This window comes from Polyodon spathula, chromosome 16, assembly GCF_017654505.1.
Source record: "Polyodon spathula isolate WHYD16114869_AA chromosome 16, ASM1765450v1, whole genome shotgun sequence".
NCBI lineage: Eukaryota > Metazoa > Chordata > Actinopteri > Acipenseriformes > Polyodontidae > Polyodon > Polyodon spathula.
This window is the reverse complement of record NC_054549.1, coordinates 30,241,701-30,261,101: the sequence shown is the minus strand read 5'-3', so window position 1 is coordinate 30,261,101 and position 19,401 is coordinate 30,241,701. Positions and strand designations below refer to the sequence as shown.

Sequence of the window (19,401 nt, the reverse complement as noted above, 5' to 3'; positions counted from 1 at the left end):
AAAACATTGTACACAAGTGGCAAGTGAACAGTGTGTTGCTAGTGCTGATAAGAGATAAGAAAGGGATTAGCAGTCCTTTAACTGCACTATAGCCACAAAATGTTGTAGAAGTAATATATTGTAGAGATTACCAAGACACAGAGAAACCATTGAAAGCTGCTAACCTCGTTTTCATTACAAATTTTGTGGAAATGTTTACTGCAGTATACCACAGGAAGAACACAGCAAAGGTTAATACAATGTATTAAAGTATATACTGTACATTTGAGAAGCAAATGAATAAACTGGAAAATTACCCAGCAAATGTACTGTGGTAGATATACCTAGTTACTGATTAAATAACTGCATTTCCGTTATCTTAAAACACAATGCTACTTCACGTTTTGAGGATTTTTTGTTCTTCATGAGTTCAGTGGCTTGGGTGTCATGATTAATAATACGGATATTCCTGGTGTTATGTGATCCCTGAACCTGTACAGTATGTGATGGTGCAGTTGCTGCACAACTACTAAAGTCTACCCAGAAAATAATTGTTTGGCTCATCTGAACTCAGTCAGATGTCTCAGTTCATAATATGTACTGACTTGAAAGTCCCTGAATATAATAGAGACTTCATTAAAATAAGGCATCATTTGATGTTTAAATTCACACAAATCATTATAAACTACTTACAAAGGACTGTGGGATAGACGTGCTTTATGTCTAAAGGTGGTAAATCCAAACAGTGGTTCCAGTGTAAGAAACAGCTCAAACAAGTGTTGGCAAAGGGTTCATACAATATTGCCAATGTGTATGTCATTTACCCTTTATCAATATTGTTAATGTTGAATGGTTGGTTGAACGATAAGCACTGTATAAATAAAATTATACCACGGTGTTCAATTTTACATTTACATGTACTCAATATGAAGAGTGTGGTTTTGAAATAGAGCTGCCCTTGGATTATAATATCTCTCACTTTGAAATCTCTGTGCAAGTTGTTGTACCACAAACATGAATCCATTCCAAGAATATTTCATCCCTTTGGCAAATAGAGAATAACATATAATAATAATAATAATAATAATAATAATAATAATAATAATAATAATAATAATAATAATAATAATAATAATAAAGGACAACAATAATTGTGATAAAAATTGGGTCTCATAAACCATGCATCTTCAGAACCACACTAAACAGTATTTAATCCATACTGGCATTGGTGTTTATTTGCAGTATCTATGGTTAACTTTGTGTTTTCACATGCTGTCGTCAATTTGTGAAATTCCAGAAGGAGGATGCACTAGAACACTAATGTATCCCACAGCTTCCAGAAAATGGTTTGAGTATATCTCTGCTTTTTTGTTCGATATGACGCCCAACTTAAGAAAGTTATTTCTAATAAAAACCTGTCTAAGAAATACAGTGTAGGAGCTCACATTTCCCAAAATGCTACTAGGTAGCAGTGCTCCACTAAACATTTGCACATCACAATGCTACCCTTGGCTGTGTACTGCGGCTCTGTGCATCGACAAAGATAAGCACTGCTTCAGATAAACATCGACACTATGCTATGCCAAGCGCCATTATCTCTACTCTCTAATACAAGCGTCTTTACTTTAATGAAAATGCTTTTCTATACAACTGTGTCCTTTATATACACAAATAGCAGTGTGGAGATGTATGCTTGCATGATAACATTGACCATTGCTTTGTCCTCTTTAGTTATTTTTTGTTCTTCATGATCCTTCTACCCTGTTCAAGCAGCTTTATTTGAATGATTTTATATCTTGGACAAAGAAAGGTTCATTTGGCCTGCTTCTATTTTGGTATTGCTATTAGTAGCTCTGGCTATTATTAGGAACTTCATTATCAATGTCTTCATGAGCTACAGTGAGAAGAATTATAATGGTAGAGTAATATATAGCTCTAATTAAGCACTTTTTTTTTAGGCTGTACTCATGAAGAAATAATATACCAAGAATGTACCAGTAAATGCATAGGATGGTCATAGTGATGCTTCATGAACACAGCCCTTTATTCCAACTTAACACATTTCGTTATCACATCGACGGCAAGGATCTAACTATTATTTCTACTTATGAATGAATGAAACATGTGTTTTGGTTGTTTTTAAACTTTAATTTTTTGGTTTTAATCAAATAATTAAAACCATAAATACATTAAAACAGAAGCTTTTGTATATCTTACTGTGCTATTGCATTTACACAGTGTTGCTGGAGTCAGAGCATTGCCTACTGAGAGAGGCAGTAGTGTTAATGTTGTCCAGGGATTGTTCACCAGTCAAACTAACAGGTGATGTAGGATTTCAGTCACGAGACAGGTGTACATTGATGGCACTGCAACATTTCCCCATACTCCTGAAGAATGGTGCAATGGCGGTGTCTAAAATTGATCCCCAGATTGTCTGAATGGAAGGCATGTTGATCAGGAAGACTCTGACACATGGCATCACGCACCTGAAAATAAGCACGAATGCACAATAAGATCAGTACATACCCCACTTACAGTGCATTCAGTATGTCAGCACCCGGGCCTGAGTATATTAACAGTTTTAGGTATTCAACCTGTAATAATTAATGTAACAAACATGTAGCTCTGCTGTTTTTGTTAGATATGATTTTTTCTCTTCCAATGTAAAAAACCTATATCTCCCCAAATTCCCCAAATTAACTATCAGCCCTCCACCATGCATAACATGAATGCTTGAATTGTTTACTTGGCTCTGCACATGGCTTTGTGCATTAATGGTGAAAATGCACTGTTTCAGAAAGCCAGATAAACATTGACACTATGCATCATTAGCCTTACTCCTTAATACATCAGCTTTAATTTAATGAAACATGAAAATATATTTCTACATAGCAAGTCTTTTAGCTATAACTGTAGTTTTTGCATTACAAAGTACACCCAGCTTTGTCATATGTGTTTTTCAGTTAATCCAATTGAACTGAATACAATTACTGTTGTTTTAATGGTGAAAAAACAATGACATAACTGCTCCTACCCTTAATCTATCCCGTGACTTGACATGACAAAGACACCAGCTGCAATTATCAAACATTCACTGAATGCAGAAAAGTAGCAACAAATGACCAACACGCATTGTTTCATGTTGATGGCTGAGTTGGACATCAATAAAGGATCATTTTAAAATGTAATTTCAGGGTGCATAGTATGGGTGTCTACATTAATCGTGTAATAATATGACCCTGGTAATTCCTATAACTATATGACTTCATCAAACAAAATTATGTTAAACATAATAGACGTGTACAAACCCGAATTTTGAACCACAGTGAATTAGGGTGTATTTAGGATTCAGATTTGGAGAGAAATGTGAGCCCAGACAAACAAATTAGGCTGGAGTTATGAAAGTCAGCAAACAGGGAGACAGAGATAACATTTCTACACACCATACCAAGATTTTTTTCATAATGTCTCCACAATCTATTTCCCGCATTCCAAACAGGATCAAATTCTCAGTAGTGAACACTCCTCTTGGCTCATCTCGTAACTTTTTAACCTAAAATATGCCAGTTTAATCAAAAAATAAAAGGCAAAGTTGTTTCCTCATAATTCACAACATGTAACATTTTGTGACATACCAAATGTGAAGGCAACTTAGTATGGCTAATAGAATTCCAACAATTAAAGAAACAGGAACAGCGAGGATGAGGGAGATTATTCTGTAGAACCAGAGTCTGGAGACTTCAAACAAGGCATGGCTCCAGAGCCACACCTTGTCAAAGCTGTGGATCGATTGGGGTTCTGCTATCACATCTTCAAAAGTCACCTGAAAACAGAGAAAAAACACATTAATACCAACTGCTGGGGAAACTGCTGAATAGCACATGTTTATTGTAACAAACCCTGTGTTGAGTACAAGGTGAACCTGAAGACTGGGATGCTGCTTCTACACTGAGTTAAGGATACTGACATGCCTTTCCAGCAGTTCCTAGCAGTACGTTTTGCACAGCTGGTAAAAAAAAAAAAAAATTAAAAAAAGCTCCTCTATTAATGATTAATTGTTTAAAAAAAACAAGCGTAGCCACTCATCCATATAGACTTTCTCATTGTTCGCGATCTCTTAAGGCTCTGCCAAATGATTTCTGGTAGAAACTACAGGCATTTCAATGTCAACCGTAATAAGCATCTCTACCATTTCAACTGTCATAAATTCTGTCAAAATCTGTGACACATGTTTGATTTGTTCTACCAATTCTCAGGTAGTGGACTCATTTAGCCAGCAGTTAAGGATAATGGTGCTCTTGCACACAGGGCTTGCTCAGTCATCAGCAGAAGAAAGAGAGGCTCAGACAGACATAAGATGCCTGCTGTGGGCAAGCCAATCTCCTAACTTTAATCCAGTCCGATCCATTCGGAACTTGATAGACATAAACCTCTGAAGTACTGCTGAGCTTGAGAAGTCAACAAGGAGTGGAACAAACTCCCTCGGTAACGCATGGCTACTTAATCCATTGGACGCCACCATACATAAAGCTAAGGGTGGAGCCACATGCTGTTAGTTAATAGCACAATACATTATAAATAGCCTCAAGGGGCTTGTAAACCTCAACAAAGAAACATGATTAGAAAGATAAAGAATACTCTTTACACACACTAAAATGTACTTTTATGAATACTAGCTTGAAATATCACCTTATGAGTCAGAATATTTAAGATGATATTGGTATTGAAAAATTTACTGGCTCCTACAGTAAGTCTTATTTATTAAAACAAAATACAGTATTGTTCCTCAATCTATTTTTAAAAAAAGAACTAATACAGGAGTGAAAATGTATATATTATAGTAGGGTTGAATTTTAACCCACATTCAAATGTTAATAAATGAGGTTGTTGAGAATACATCTAGCTTTGGTGCTAATGCACAGTGAGTAATGTAACTTTTAGTGTCAAGGTTTGTTTAAACAAGTAATTATATTAAGAAAGTGTTAGTGAATGTGCCAAATGTTTTCCACTGTTTCAAAAGGATGGCACTGAATAGTACTCCCTGTTAATGTTTTAGAGATGAAGATGTTGAAACTGAAAGCCAATGTTCCATTTTGAGATCCATTAATCGAGGATCTGGAACAACGCAGAATGAGTAACCCACTGTAATTGATTTAAGAGCTTCTAAGCATACTTGCTCTTCAGAATGCCAGTTGATATGTTTTTAAAGCTTTTATGGATTAGGCAGCTGGTTTTGCATATTTGTTTTTCTTCCTTTTATAAAAAGCGGGGTGAACATTCTGCATATCTAAAGAGACACATTAGGCTTATTGTTAAACTTACCCTCAAATGTGCATTAACTCCTTTGGGGTCCCGGCTCCCCACCAATGGGGTGGTTTCATTTTGAGGCAGGGCAGCATTGACCTCAGTCTGCTGCTCCTCTCCCCCAAGATCGATCTTGGTTTCTTCTATAACATCCTCCTTAATCATAGTTACAACCTGCAGAGAAGAAGGAGGGAGGCCAACACTTTACAGCAATGTATCCAAGAGGTCTGAGATGCTAACACTGGAAAGTCCAAATGCATATAAACCAAAAGCTCTCTTTGTTTGAAGCAGCCCTTCTTTAGCATCTGTTGGGGTGTATATTAAGACACTGACCTCCTACTCACGGAATGTCCAAGCAGGCCCAGTGGATGGCTGCCCAGCATTATCAGACTGACAGTTCAATAAACAGGTTACTGAAGCCTAGGTGGCACATTTCACTGTGTAAATATGGGATGCTGTGCTCAAGTGCTAATGGAAAGATGCACTTCTTAATAAAGAGTAACATTGTAGGAGAACCTCGAGTGGAAACCAATTATCTTAACACCATTCCCCTTTGCAAACGTTTGCCTATATTCGCATACTGAGAGTAATATCCCTAAGTATATGTTGTAACAAAAAATATTTGAGAAATACATTTTGTCATTTATTTTTAAAGTAATTGTAGTTAACAAAATAATGCTATGAAATCTTAGTTTTGGATTCCATGCTTTTTCACTGTCTTGTACTTCCTAGGTCATTTCACCTGGACAATGTAATTGTCCCCACACCTTTCACTGGCTTCTTTCCTGTCAACAACCAGTCAGCTGCTTCCCCTCTTGACATACGTTGAATACACTGCTTAAGTTAAATGACTCAGGAAATATAAGTGTAAACAGATAACCCAAGAACAAGGCATATAAAGTGTTTCCTTTAACCTAAAGTAGTACCAGATATCTTGTTTTAAAATGAAAATATATGTTTGCTATAACATGTGGTTCTTTCAAAACTGCACATTTGAAACCTGCATTAAAATCTGTTCAAAACAGTGATAACGTCCATGTAAATAAGAAGCTCCCTTTGCAAAAGTATCTAGCAGTGTGCAAATACAGGCTTAAGAAGAGTATAAATATGACCCCATTGGCTTAGGGTTCACAGAACATAATTAAAAGAACTAAACCCTCAATATAAACTTAAGCCCAAACTGGTGAGGTCATACAGAATGTTAAGCCTAAGATGGTGGGATCATATTGCTACTTGAGCTCCTTCTGTACTACAGTGTTTATTACTTCAGGTTTTAAAATAGTCTGGCCAGCCTGGTTTTCAGCAGGTTCAACAAAATCTAAATATATTGTTGGTCTTATGCTGTTCTCCAGTTTTTTTTATGGTCACTCATTGTGGGTATCTTTCTGAAACTTCTTGGTGTGTAAATGTTTTGGAGGGGTGTTCCATGTCTTGATTTTCAGTGCCCTCTGCTGGCTAATATCTGGAGACGCTGCTCACACTTCTTCTTGGTTTCAAGCCACTTTTCTTCCGTTAGACTCTTGCTTATCCGAACCATTCGGGACTGGACCCCAGTTCAGATTAGTAATTTGTTCAACATACAAAAAAAATGCATTGTCTAAGCTTTTTTTTATGTTTTTGACACCCTCCCAATTTATATTTAATTAAACAGCAATACCGCTTTGGAAAAATTTTTTTAATAATTCTTACTCTTTTTTTTTCTGAAGTTCCTTTCAAATGATCTATCATCTAACAGTTTTCATGCCATGTGTGATATATACTATATAAGGGAGTGGAGAGGAAGTCCCCAAATGATTTGTTCACAGGTAATACTAAAGTCATTGAACATGTTAGTGTGTATTTTAGTATTTCTACTGAGTGCTTAATAAAATGATCTTAATAAAGATTATGTTTTCATAATATTTATTTTCATATTATTTTTATTAAAACCAAAACAAAACTAAACTTTGTTTATTTTAGTTGCACATTGACTCAATTTTCCAAGAGTTCCATATGGGGTTTTGACAACAGCATCAAAATCCATCTATATAAAAGGTCAGAGTGTCATTCCTCTGTCCTGGGTCACATGTTCAATTCTAATGGCTTCACTATAAACAAATTGGTGTTCAGCAACCTTTGTACCCATTAACAGACCCCATCAGCTATTAATAGCCCACAGCAGCCTTGAACTATCCTATAACAAGCTGCTTGGATGTTCTGAACTGATGTTTTTGTAAAGAAGCTGAAAACAACCATCCATTATAGATGCTAAAAATACAATTATTAAAAGACTAGTTGCATCTACATCAAAATGTATTTCTAAGTTTCTTACTCCTGTCGAAGTACTACTAAGGTTTGTTTATACTCCCAAAAGGTAGTTTTAGTTTAAATATCTCTATTTTCCTTCCTCGGTTTAAATCTATTTAAACCACACTGCTCTTGAACAAGTGAAACTTTTAAGCAAACATGTCCAGCAATTTCTCAGAGAGAAAAACAGAATTTTAAATGGAGGTTGTCCAGTTCAAAATAACATCAGAGTACAATCAATTTTTTCCATTGCTGTATTTTGTTCTAATAAAACATTTTAATATTTCTGTACCCTTTATAGCAGTTTACCACAGTATTGTTGTATGGTATTTTTGCAGTTTTGGTTATACTTACCATATTCTACCCTGGTTTGCTATATTTATTATTTATTTATTAATATGCTTGACCATACCTCACTATGGTTACCATATTTTCAGTCTGTTTTATTGCACTTTGCTATGCTTTTACAATGATAAGCTTTTATAAGGGATGATACATTGTTACTAACATAAAATAACAACTGATTCCATTACTCTGATTGTAAAGTACAGTGTCACATGTTTTTGCATGTTCATCTTTTTCCTCTTTTTACTTACAGGTTGTTATCTAAGAAAGCACAAAACACCCAACTGTTAGCTGTCAGAGCCTGAGTTCTTAGTTCTTAATGTGATGGCATTTGTTTTGTTGAGGCGATTTCCTCCTATAAACAATCCAGTACTTGCATCCTTATAAATGTCCAGCTAGCAATTAGTTGCCATAGAAACTGTGGATACTGGCTACCGTAAGTTCAAACAATAACCTGTTTAGCCCAGTTTTGAATTCCACATGTTCTAACATCCTAACATTGACACTTCTTCTATAGTCTACTATCCAATCTGGACTTTAAAATAAAAATAAAATTCATTATATTAAACCATTAGATAAGCCATTCTAAAGGTTAGATTTTAATGATAGATTTTAGTATAGCCTTGTACTACTGCTGCAAATGCATTGCTAGCTTAATATTAGTAAAAGCTCAGTTTAGCAAAATGTGTGGTTCTTTGAGTTTTATTTCTAGCTGATGTGTCCTCCTTATGATCTTATTATAGCAGAACATTTCCAAGTAGTAGTTCTATTTCCTAACATTTGACATGACATTTTCAGCTGCTCTAGGTGATCAATGGCATCTTAGTTAAATAATTGCTTCAACAGATGGGGTTTTTGAATAGTTTTCTGCATGCACGAATCGACAGTTTTGAAGAGGTTTAGACCAGTATATTTTTGGCGAGAATGGTCTGTACAAATGTAAGTGGGAAGGCACACCATTCAGAAGTCAAATTACACTGACGTCAAGCCAACGTGGGCGTATTAGCAACAGTACATCATTTTAGTAGGGTAGAAAATCATGTACTGTTTGTTTTGCGTTATACCAGAACTAGAACTAACTACTTGGAATCAAATGTTCAAGTCTTAGTAGACACCCAGAGTCTCTATGCAATCCAATCATGTTGGAATGGCACTGATGAATGGCATTACTGAGTCTTTGCCAGTCATGTAAAGTGCATCAGGTCTGGACTGTTCCCCAGGCATGCCACCTCTTCAGATTGGTACCAAAATCGTGTATTTTCATTAACTCCAAATTAATATTTTGGGATTGAATTTATAAGTGTAGATTTTTTAAGAGTGCCCAAAATCTTGTAATCTTCACTCTCCTTTAAGAGGAAAACTCTGTATTTGTTTTGAGTCAACTTAGGTTCCTCATTGAAACATAATGAAACATGTTCATTCATTGCACAACAATATATATGATAACATTCTATATTTACAGATTTATAACAGTCTGACTACCTGGGCAGAGGTAAACAACCAGTTTTCTCAAGTAAGGTGTCGCTCATACGGTATGGCTCACCTTACGGTGGAGGCGGTACTTGATAAGTCCTTGTTTATTGAAAGTGGGAAAACTGGGTTTGAATGCCTATTAGATAATACAGTGACACAGTTTGATTTTGAAGAATTAAATTGAAGGAAAACAGACAAATAGGCCTTTCTTATTCTTAATTAGTGCACTTAAATCTTCCCCAGAACATTCTGCAAGCTCTATTTTTATCGCAACATGTTTTGATCATAATGCAACACATATTATGAATATATAATTAGATCACATGTTCTAAATAAGTGAATGTTCTTTTTACTGACAATTGTGTTTGGCATGGTGGCTATGAAAGAGCTTGTTTCCGTAGCAACAGAGGTTTTTCATTATCTCAATCCTCACTTTGATTATCTGAGCTGTAAATGTACATTAATTACCTCTGGAAAGGCCGATTCTGATTATATAAAACACTAGCCTGCTTGCCTTCAAACAGTGCTTATTCATCTGAGTGTCAGTGGAGAGCATTCTCTCTGAATCATGCTAATTTAATTACGTTAAAGACATGTGTTTGTTAAGAAGAATACCGTTTGGCAAACTGGGTAGTTAAACTCAAAGGTCTCTTTTAATGTCATAATAATATTATAATGTGTGTAGCTATATTCCAGTTTATGCTGCTTGATATAAGATACTTCAACCTTTTGTTGGCTATGTGTAACTCTTATGATCAAAACTACCCAATTACTTTTGAAACACTATCGATGCAAAAGCATTCAAGAAGTAAGTGAGTCATGTTTCCATAGTAATAATTATGTGGTACTCCCCTCTAATATGTCATAAAACAACAAGTAAGCCCAAATTCCATAAACAGCGTATATACATATATGTATAGAAATGCTCCAATCTTACCATTATTGTACTGTTATATAATTTATGAACATAGTAATTTAATAGTAAATGTGTAGTACTGTTTATGTAGTTTTTTGTTTGTCTTTTATAGGGGATCTGTTGTCGGTTGTTGAAGTAATATGTAGTGTATTCAAGAACAGAAATACATTTTAGGTATTCCCAACTTTGTTGTTATGGTTTTCAATGTCACTTTATATACAAGATGATTCACAAATGAATATAGACATTATATTTGTCATATAATTAGATATTTTTATTTAAAAAATAATAAATCAAATTGGAATTGGAACATTTTTATTTCAAACCAAATGGACCTACTGGCTTATTCTCAAAAGCTTATGAACTTTTTTGTTTAATCTACATTACCTGTATATGGCACTGAGATTTCATTTGTCCAAAAACAGGCATCAAAATATTCTCCAGGCACATATAAATGTACATGAATTTCAAAGTGGAGACAACAGTGAGGGTAATATTTTCTAATGATTTTCAGTGATATATATATATATATATATATATATATATATATATATATATATATATATATATATATATATGGTAATTAATGTATATGGTATGCTATATGATTTTCTATTTAAGCTATATTGTCTTATAGACAGGCAGTGATTGCATTCTTATATTTCCTTACTTCCATGTGCCGGTTGACTTCGTTTTCAAAGTCTTTCAAATTTACAAGCAAGTAAAAAAATAAATAAAACCTTTACTCACACCACAAGCCTCACAGAAGAACATTCAAAAAGGTCATGTATGTAAACTATGCTGAATTTCAACAGGATTTGCACAATATTTATTTGTTGTTTCTTATCCTTATCCACCAATTGTTTTGAATGACTTATTTGCACTCATGAATATGCAAGTGTAAGGAAGAATTCCCCCCTGCCAATCCTGCAGCATCTAATCCTGGATATCTATTAGGTATTTGGATAGAAAAAAAGCCTTTTGAGATCTGGGGGCCATCTTCATAGTAGAGGAAACCGATATTGCTGGGTTAACACAGGCACTGTATTTTTTGAGTGAAGCTTAATAATAAGCTTTCACCTGTATGTTTTTAAAGTGGTCCCCCAATTCGAGAGCTATAGGTATTATGGCAAAACAGGTGAACTGCAATGTAGTATTAAAGCATGCCTTGAGCAACTTATTCTCTTGCTTGGTGTTTGTCTCCAGCTGAAAGCTCCTACTTAAAATCACCTTGTTGCTATGTGAGCAACAGGAACATTATTAGCTTCTTGTCTCATCTCGTTCCCATGGCGACTGAGCAGGGTTGCCAGATTTCTGACAGAAAAAAAGCAGCCTTGTTCTCAAAAATAAGCGAAACCCTAGCTATGGCCCATTTATGGTCACAACTGACAATCTTTCAGAACCAAAAAGGGGGAGGAGGGGTTGGGGGTTGTTTTCCGTCGGGGGGGCGGGTTGGAGAGGGAATACTACTTTCCGTTCTACTATTCAGAGGCTGATAAGTGTGCACACGTGGAAGACACGTGCACACTGGGACCGGTAACCTACAGTTTTTATGCATATATTGACCACAAACATTTGTTATGTTGTTTTTTTACTTTAGAGATAAGCGACCAGGAACAAGAAAAGCCCAAAATGTGTGCTGCAAATGCCGAAAGAAGAAAAGTGACTGTCTGCATGGCCAAGCCCAATTTCGCTTGTTTTAAGCAGCACTGACAGATAGCTTAAAGGTGCTGAATTAGAACTTTCGATTTATTTTTCTTTGCAGTTGAAAATGAGACAGCTACAGCATTACAGTAGGTGCATAGTATGTGAGACTGCGGGTATATTTACATTTCTTTCTTTTCATTCCAGGGTCTTGAAACTATCAAGTCCCCATTTGTAATAAAGAATTGTCTTACTGATTTGGAAAGCACTGCAGAAAGAGAGACATCCCCAAACCTTATTTGATTAAAAACCTATCACTTAAAAATCAGATGAGTTCAAACCACCAAGTATATAATCAAGTATTCTAAGAAAATGAAACGAAACAAGGCTTCAGTTCAATCACATTATATGTATTTATTTATAAAAAAAACAAAAAAAAAAACACAATGTATTTATAAATAGCATTCCAATAAACTATAATATGGTAGGAGTTAAAATATAAAATTCCCTTAAATTATTCTATTTGAATAAATATCACTTTTATCCCAGAATGCCATTTTGAACAAAGACAGGGATATGACAGATAATATGAATTTGACAGGAATATCAAGTAGCTACCTTTTTCAAGTGTTATACATCTTCATTTTTTCATTAAACTACATGTACACGAACATAGTGCATTGGGTATTGACTAATATATCTAACTGTGCATTTCTCTTATATATGAGTGGTGTGTGGGCCTGTTTATATCTTCATAAAAAATACATACTCTCACTTTGTGAATAGCCACAGTGTGAGATTGCATTAGACTGGGGGTTCTGATCATTCTAGGTTTCGTCAAGAACAAACAACTGTACATAAAACTTAAAAGTATTTTGAAAGTAAAAATATAGTATATTATTATTATTATTATTATTATTATTATTTATTATTATTATTATTATTATGATGATGATGACTGGCTGTCCTAAAAAGGGTATCTATTTTATGGTGTTTGCACACTCATTTAAAGGAGAAGCTTAATTTGAGACCACTTGTATTCTATCTCTATAGCCCCTTTCACACTGGCATGCTCTACCCGGGTTGGAACCTACTCTGGCCGAACCCAGTGTCATGCGGGTCAGCTATGTGATTTCACACTGCTTTTGATAAAGCAGGGTTGACCTGTGTGACAGACACAAGAACACAACGCGCGTATCAATGCCCCGGAAGCAGCTTGTTACAGACGCTTCCATCCAAGCTTCTCTGGATTGAACTGTCGGCCCAAATGTTGATTAGAGCAAATGTTTCTTCATCCATGCTGCAATCTGGCTCATGGTGTGTCTCAAGCAACAAAAATATGGCTAAACAGAATGAATAAAAACATTCCTCTCAGAAGTGAAAACTTCACGCAGACGTGGCTGTTTTTTATTTCGTCAGCTTAAGATCGGCTGTCATGCATCTTGTCTCACTCAACCCTGGTCAAAACATGTCGACCCACATCCTGAGGTGGTCGCTGGGTATGACTCAGGTAAGTGGTTTCACACTACGCGGGATTGTGACCCAGGTAGCCAGAACCCGAGTCTGACCCAGGTAGGAGTGCCAGTGTGAATGGGGGTATAGTAGATTTTTGTGTGTGTGTGTGTGTGTGTGTGTGTGTGTGTGTGTGTGTGTGTGTGTATATATATATATATATATATATATATATATATATATATATATATATATATATATATATATATATATTTTCTTTAATAAGGCAGAAACACATACATGTATTTATCATGACTATGACGCCCAACTATCGTTTTGTAATGAGGAAAATTAATAATAATTATAATTAAAAATTAAAGTAACCCACACAATTCTTGCAGATACTTAGTTGTGAAAAAGCAGTAAACCAATGTAAGAAAGGAATTATTTTTTCAGTATCCACTATTCTCCTAGTGCAAAAAAAAATGAACAAAGGCATTCTTCTGTTTTATATACAGTGCTCATACTGGCTGCTGTCTTAGGTCATTTGAACAGCTCACACAATAGTAATATAGTTATTCATTTTTGAAAGAAATAAAAATACCTCATCTGAACCTGTAACTGACCTCTAAATCCAGGATCAACAGCCAGTTATTGTAAGAATGGTCTTTTAGTATGTGTGCATACTTTACATTTTTTATACATTATTCTGGGATTTGACCCGGGATTCTGAAACATGGCACTGTTTGGTCCAGAGTGTTTCTGGGGCTAGAATTGATGCAGCTTGACCTGGTTTCCACCGTGCAGCTGGTCCTTTGTAAGAACTGCAGGAAGTTCTCCTGGATGGAACCTTCTTGGCTTGAAATGCCCAACTCTGAAGTCCTGGTCATGTAGCACCTTTTGAGCTTACAGAGTTCCTCTCTTATCTGACGGTTCAGGAGTCCATAGAAGAAAGGGTTAATAGCAAATGAGGAGTAGGCAAGCCAGGTAACTATGGTCTCTACATCTCCAGGGCTTTTGACAGCCTCATTTACTGACAAATAGAGATGAAAGGAAAAGAAAGGCAACCAGCAGAGCAGAAATTGGCCTACGATAATGATCAAAGTAAAAGCAGCTTTGCTTCCCCCAAAGACGTTCTCAGCAGACAGTCTTTGAGGAAGATTCCTTGTGGTGATGATGGTTGTTTGGCTGTTAATTGAGTCTGAGCGCCTCTTTGAATTGTTAACCCATGAAGGGACAGGTACTTGCTGCAAGGCTGCAATCCTTGCCACCTTATAAACACTGCAGTAGACAATGAAGATGATAATAGTTGGTAGGAAAAAACAAAGGATGCTGAAAATTATGACAAAGGCCTTTTTGTAGACACTGGGGCACCAGTATAAAGAGCAATTGGTAGCATTGGTTGTGCCTTGAATTCCATAAGTGGGCCAGGTCAACAGCGGAAAGGAGGCCAGTAAAATTGACTTGATCCATATAAAAACCACAACGGCTACGGCTAGGCCAGCTGTCATTTTAACCTCGTACCTCATGGGATGGACTATGTAGTAATACCGTTCAATGCTGATGGCCGTGATGGTGAGAATAGATGCACAAATCAAGCAAACATTTAGGAATATGAAAACCTGGCATTCCAACAGACTAAACATCACTGTGCCAAAAAAATGGGAACTGGAAACAATTGCCAGAGGCATCAAGAAAATGGCAGAGAGAAGGTCCACCACACACAGATGGAATACGAAAACAAACTTCCTCAGCTGCGGAGATTTGATGATGACCACAATCACAGCTGTGTTGGCCAGCAGTGCAACGATGCTGAGCAACACCATGAAAAAAATTCCAATTAGATCTCTGATTCTGGACTGTCCATTAGAAATCAGCCCGAGCTCCATGGAGGAAACTGTGGAGAAAGGCTTCCAGTGCCCATAAGTGTCATTCTCTGCTGTTGTGTTGGTCATCTGGTCCACAAGTTCATTGTAGACCTCCATAATTCTCCTCCAAGAACTGGTACAGCAGTTAGTTTCAGGGGGTTTGTATTGTTCACAATTATCTGTCCACTGGAATCATGAAAATCCTTATTCAATATCAGCAACACTCTGGTTCCTGAAAAAATACAATACAAAACAATTGGTTATTAAATGTATTGTATTTACATTCAGGGTAGTTCTAATTATTTTTTAACATATATAAATAGTGCTGCCTAAAAGTAATTATGTTGAATGCTCAAATTCACATTGCATTCTTCTATTGGGTAAAACTGGAATGTGAAATTAAGTTTGTAAATTGTAAAATGATTTACAATACAAAACGATATAGTAGATTTTGGTAATTTTGGTAATGGCCACCTGTATGAGAAAATATTGAGTACATGGGCATGATAGTATGCTAATAAATGCATAGGGATCCAATGTATTTAATTGCACCCTTTTTCTTTTTTCTTTGGCTCAAGCTTACTTTAACAGTCAAGGATATCAAATCACAGCTTTCAAGTTGACTTAAATGATTTTAATTAATTATGTAAAAATAGATCAACATAGCACACATATTTAACAGTAGGCAAACAAAATGTGATTAAAAGGTTCTCTCTCTAAGCACCATAACAATAGTGTTTCCAGTAAAACCAATGCACTTTGATAAATACACAGACGCCTGCATGGAACCATATATCCTCTACCCTTCTGAACCTGTGGATCACTTATCTACAGCCTGCAGATTTTCTTTCTTGAGGAAAATTCCATTTAGGACTGTATTACACAATATGTACCATTATCACCACAAAGTTTTCACTTGAAATGCAGTATGGAAAATGCTGTCTCTGTCCTACTGAGCATCAAATGCTGTGTAAAGAGCTAACAGTTAATCTACTGAACACTAGTTTGTCCAAGGCTGTTCAACATAAGGAGGAAACCTCTCTATTTCAGAGCCAGGGTTAAATGAGATCACAATTTGACTATGCTTTTAATAAAACTAGTACATAGTAAGTAAGCGATTATCGCTCAAGTACATATTCCTCTGTAGAATTTGCCTTTCCCCAGAATTGCATTTTAATTATGGCTCAGCTGTCCTTATAAAAAATAACAAAACAAAAAACAACTGTGCCAGCATTATATGCTCGAATACAGTTAACATAGTTTTAAAAAGTCACCAAAAAAATGCTAGTAGTTAGTTTTATTCTCTTGCTTTATCATAGCCTTACAGGTGAGATCCAGAACTTTTATACTTTTAATATTTACTACAATTTGTCAAAATAATGCAGTGACATTCTCGAATACAGAAATCCATCCTAACAGAACGCAAACAACAATAAATTCCATATGGTTTGGAATGGTGTAAAACAACTTCTGAAGTTAGCATCCAGATCATGTGGAAGAGAACCATATAAATACCTCCTCTATCAGTGCCATAGTGAAGGTTTAATTAATTAATTAAAAGCATGTTTATGAACAATCATATAAACCATCTTTCCCTCACCTATATTTATTCTAAATTCTGGCATATTCCCAAACCATTTTACAAAATGAAAGTCCGTTACCCATGTGAATAAGTATATGTATTTGTTTTGAACATGTCAGAGAATTTTTCATATTCACCAGGCTTTAAAGTATGTTTTGAAACTTGGAGTCTAGTCTAATTGCGCTCTAGATGCCAATAGCAGTTAAGAACAGTTTCCCAGGCATATATGCAGGGTTGATGAAGTTACTTTTAAAAAGGAATCCGTTACAGTTACAAGTTGCTATTGAACCCATCCGATCTCCTTGGACACCATTTTCTTGCAAGATTATACGGAAAGCATATTCACGTGACATGTAAGGTTCGACTTGCGCTGTTGAGGAGTTTTCCTGATCCCATGTTAAGTATTAGCCGCAGTCCTTTTTTTTTCACAGGTCACTAAAATAAACTATTTTATTTTTTCACATAAAATATAATCTGTTACCATATTTTGTTGCCTGTCTGAAAAGGGGATCTTTATGGTTACAATTTACTGGAAAATGTAATGCTCTAATTAATGAGACCCCACAACACTGTATATATGTCACATATTCTAGGATAAGGAGAAGGGTGCCCCGTAAAGTTAGCAAACATGAAATAAACAACCGAGACATTTAATTCAGGAGCGTGAGTCGAGTATTAAATAGTTTCTTATTTGTTTTAAACATTTAATTGGTGGGTTTTTTTCCATTCATAAAAAAAAAAAAAAAACTTGACGATTTTGAGTAAATAGCTTTGAGAATTTAACTTGATATCTGTATCCTTGATCTCTTTCATTTTAATACATATTCTTGTGGCAGGTGGTGGTGCCACAGAACACAGAAATCTCTTTGATTTGTTTAAATTTACCTTAGCTTTTTTAAAACATTCTTATCACTCCTATCCTTGTCCTGTCTCAGTGATTGTTTTTGAACAACACAAAGACACAAGGCATATGGCCTGCGTAAACAAATATCTGTGTTGTATAAACCTCCTTGATAACAGGGCTGGTCTTCTGCATATTTCCATGTAATTTCACTCAGCAAGGCTGTTCTCATGTTCTGTTCTATCTTGTGTTTGATTCTAATGTTTTTTTTTTTTTTTAAATAACAGAAAGCAATACATATATTGCTACATAACTATGTGCAGTGCTTATTAATAATTATATCAGATATTGTAGTCCCCTTGTCTCAAGCCCAATTTCCATGGAAACCTCTCAAGACTTAATAAGAAAAGATGGAAATAGACGAGACATCCAGCTGTAACAGTTTAAGAAAAATGTTTAGTATTTGTGCTTAATCGGATAGTAAATTTAAAATTACAAATTCACAAATGATCACTTTAACCTTTAATGTATATCTATATACTTTTTTTGATAATTAAACAAAAAAAAAACTCTAACATTGAGCTTAATAAAGAGCATACAGGAATAGTAATCATTTGTAATTAAACAAATAACGGTTTGCCCGAATATTGCATAGGTCTAAAATACTATTGTAGTAATTTTGTAGTTTACCAATGCAATCAGTTAGATTGGTCGACAATTCTGTTTTTTAGTTTTTAGGTTTTTTTTCAAAGCTGGGTTGTGTCTTTTATTTTACTCAGATAATGAAGTCATCTTTTATAAGACTTAATAGTGTTGTGTAATTCAGTTAAGTGAATGGACAGATAAGTACCGATCCTAACTGTGACACACTTTTGAGTTTCCACAGCCACAATTTAAAATCATGATGCAAAGGGCCTAATAAGGAAATGTAGAGAATTCAGGCCCCTATTACTTGAAGCATTTTTAATCAAGCAGTACAAGCGAAACACAAGCAAAAAGCTTATACTAAACATGAGCTCATGTTATTGCATGTTATGCTGCTCACAAATACACCTGTTGAGCATAATATTTTTCAAACCTAAAGGTTGTTCACCCCCATTCAATCGATACCGCTTCTGAACAACAGCCAAAGTCTTCCTGTCGGAGGGTCATCATTGTAAAACAGGACATAACAGGAAGTTTTGTTAATATATGCAATTCAATTTTTTCCTAACATCCCCAAATAATTCACACTTTGACAAATCAAAAGTAGATACTCATTTATTTAAATGTATTGCCATCACTTACAAAGCTTAATCCAAAAGATGTATGCCTAAATGTAAGCAGTGATTGTAAATGCTTGATTTAATCAGGAGGACTTTTTAAATTGATTTTTGCATACATAAAATGCAGTCAAAATTACTTATATCATTGCTACACCCCTCTATTGAATAAATGTCCCTGTATAGGAAACTTAATATGCATGTTCCAATATAAACAATTAAACATGTGGAAACATAATCCTAATTAAACCAATTAAATATCATATGTTCAAGAAACATAGAAAAAATATTTGACAAACTTTTTTTTTTTTTAAAGTAAAATTAACTTACCAAAGAAAACACTGTTCAAATAAGGTCTTTCTTCAATTAAGACAACCTAGCAATTTTATTTTGTCCAGTACTTAGTGGACAGAGATATCTGTATCAAAACCTATGGCCAGCACTGACAG

At 35.2% G+C, this 19,401-nt stretch overlaps 2 protein-coding genes across 2 annotated transcripts; both read right to left on the bottom strand.

Annotated features, from left to right (window-relative positions):
• Window positions 1-2,186: 2,186 nt before the first annotated feature.
• On the bottom strand, window positions 2,187-5,533 carry LOC121329362 (caveolin-2-like). The gene is made up of 3 exons (XM_041274936.1): window positions 5,302-5,533; window positions 3,615-3,802; window positions 2,187-2,465 (listed from the first exon to the last, which is right to left on the bottom strand). Exons 1-3 carry the CDS (start codon window positions 5,446-5,448, stop codon window positions 2,315-2,317), a joined length of 486 nt encoding a protein of 161 aa, XP_041130870.1. The 5' UTR covers window positions 5,449-5,533; the 3' UTR covers window positions 2,187-2,314.
• Window positions 5,534-13,726: 8,193 nt separating this feature from the next.
• Window positions 13,727-15,297, bottom strand: LOC121329002 (probable G-protein coupled receptor; the record flags this gene model as incomplete). Its single annotated transcript, XM_041274164.1, has 1 exon — window positions 13,727-15,297. A coding segment is annotated over one exon (1,194 nt), but the record flags the coding sequence as incomplete, so codon positions are not given.
• Between the last annotated feature and the right edge of the window lie 4,104 nt (window positions 15,298-19,401).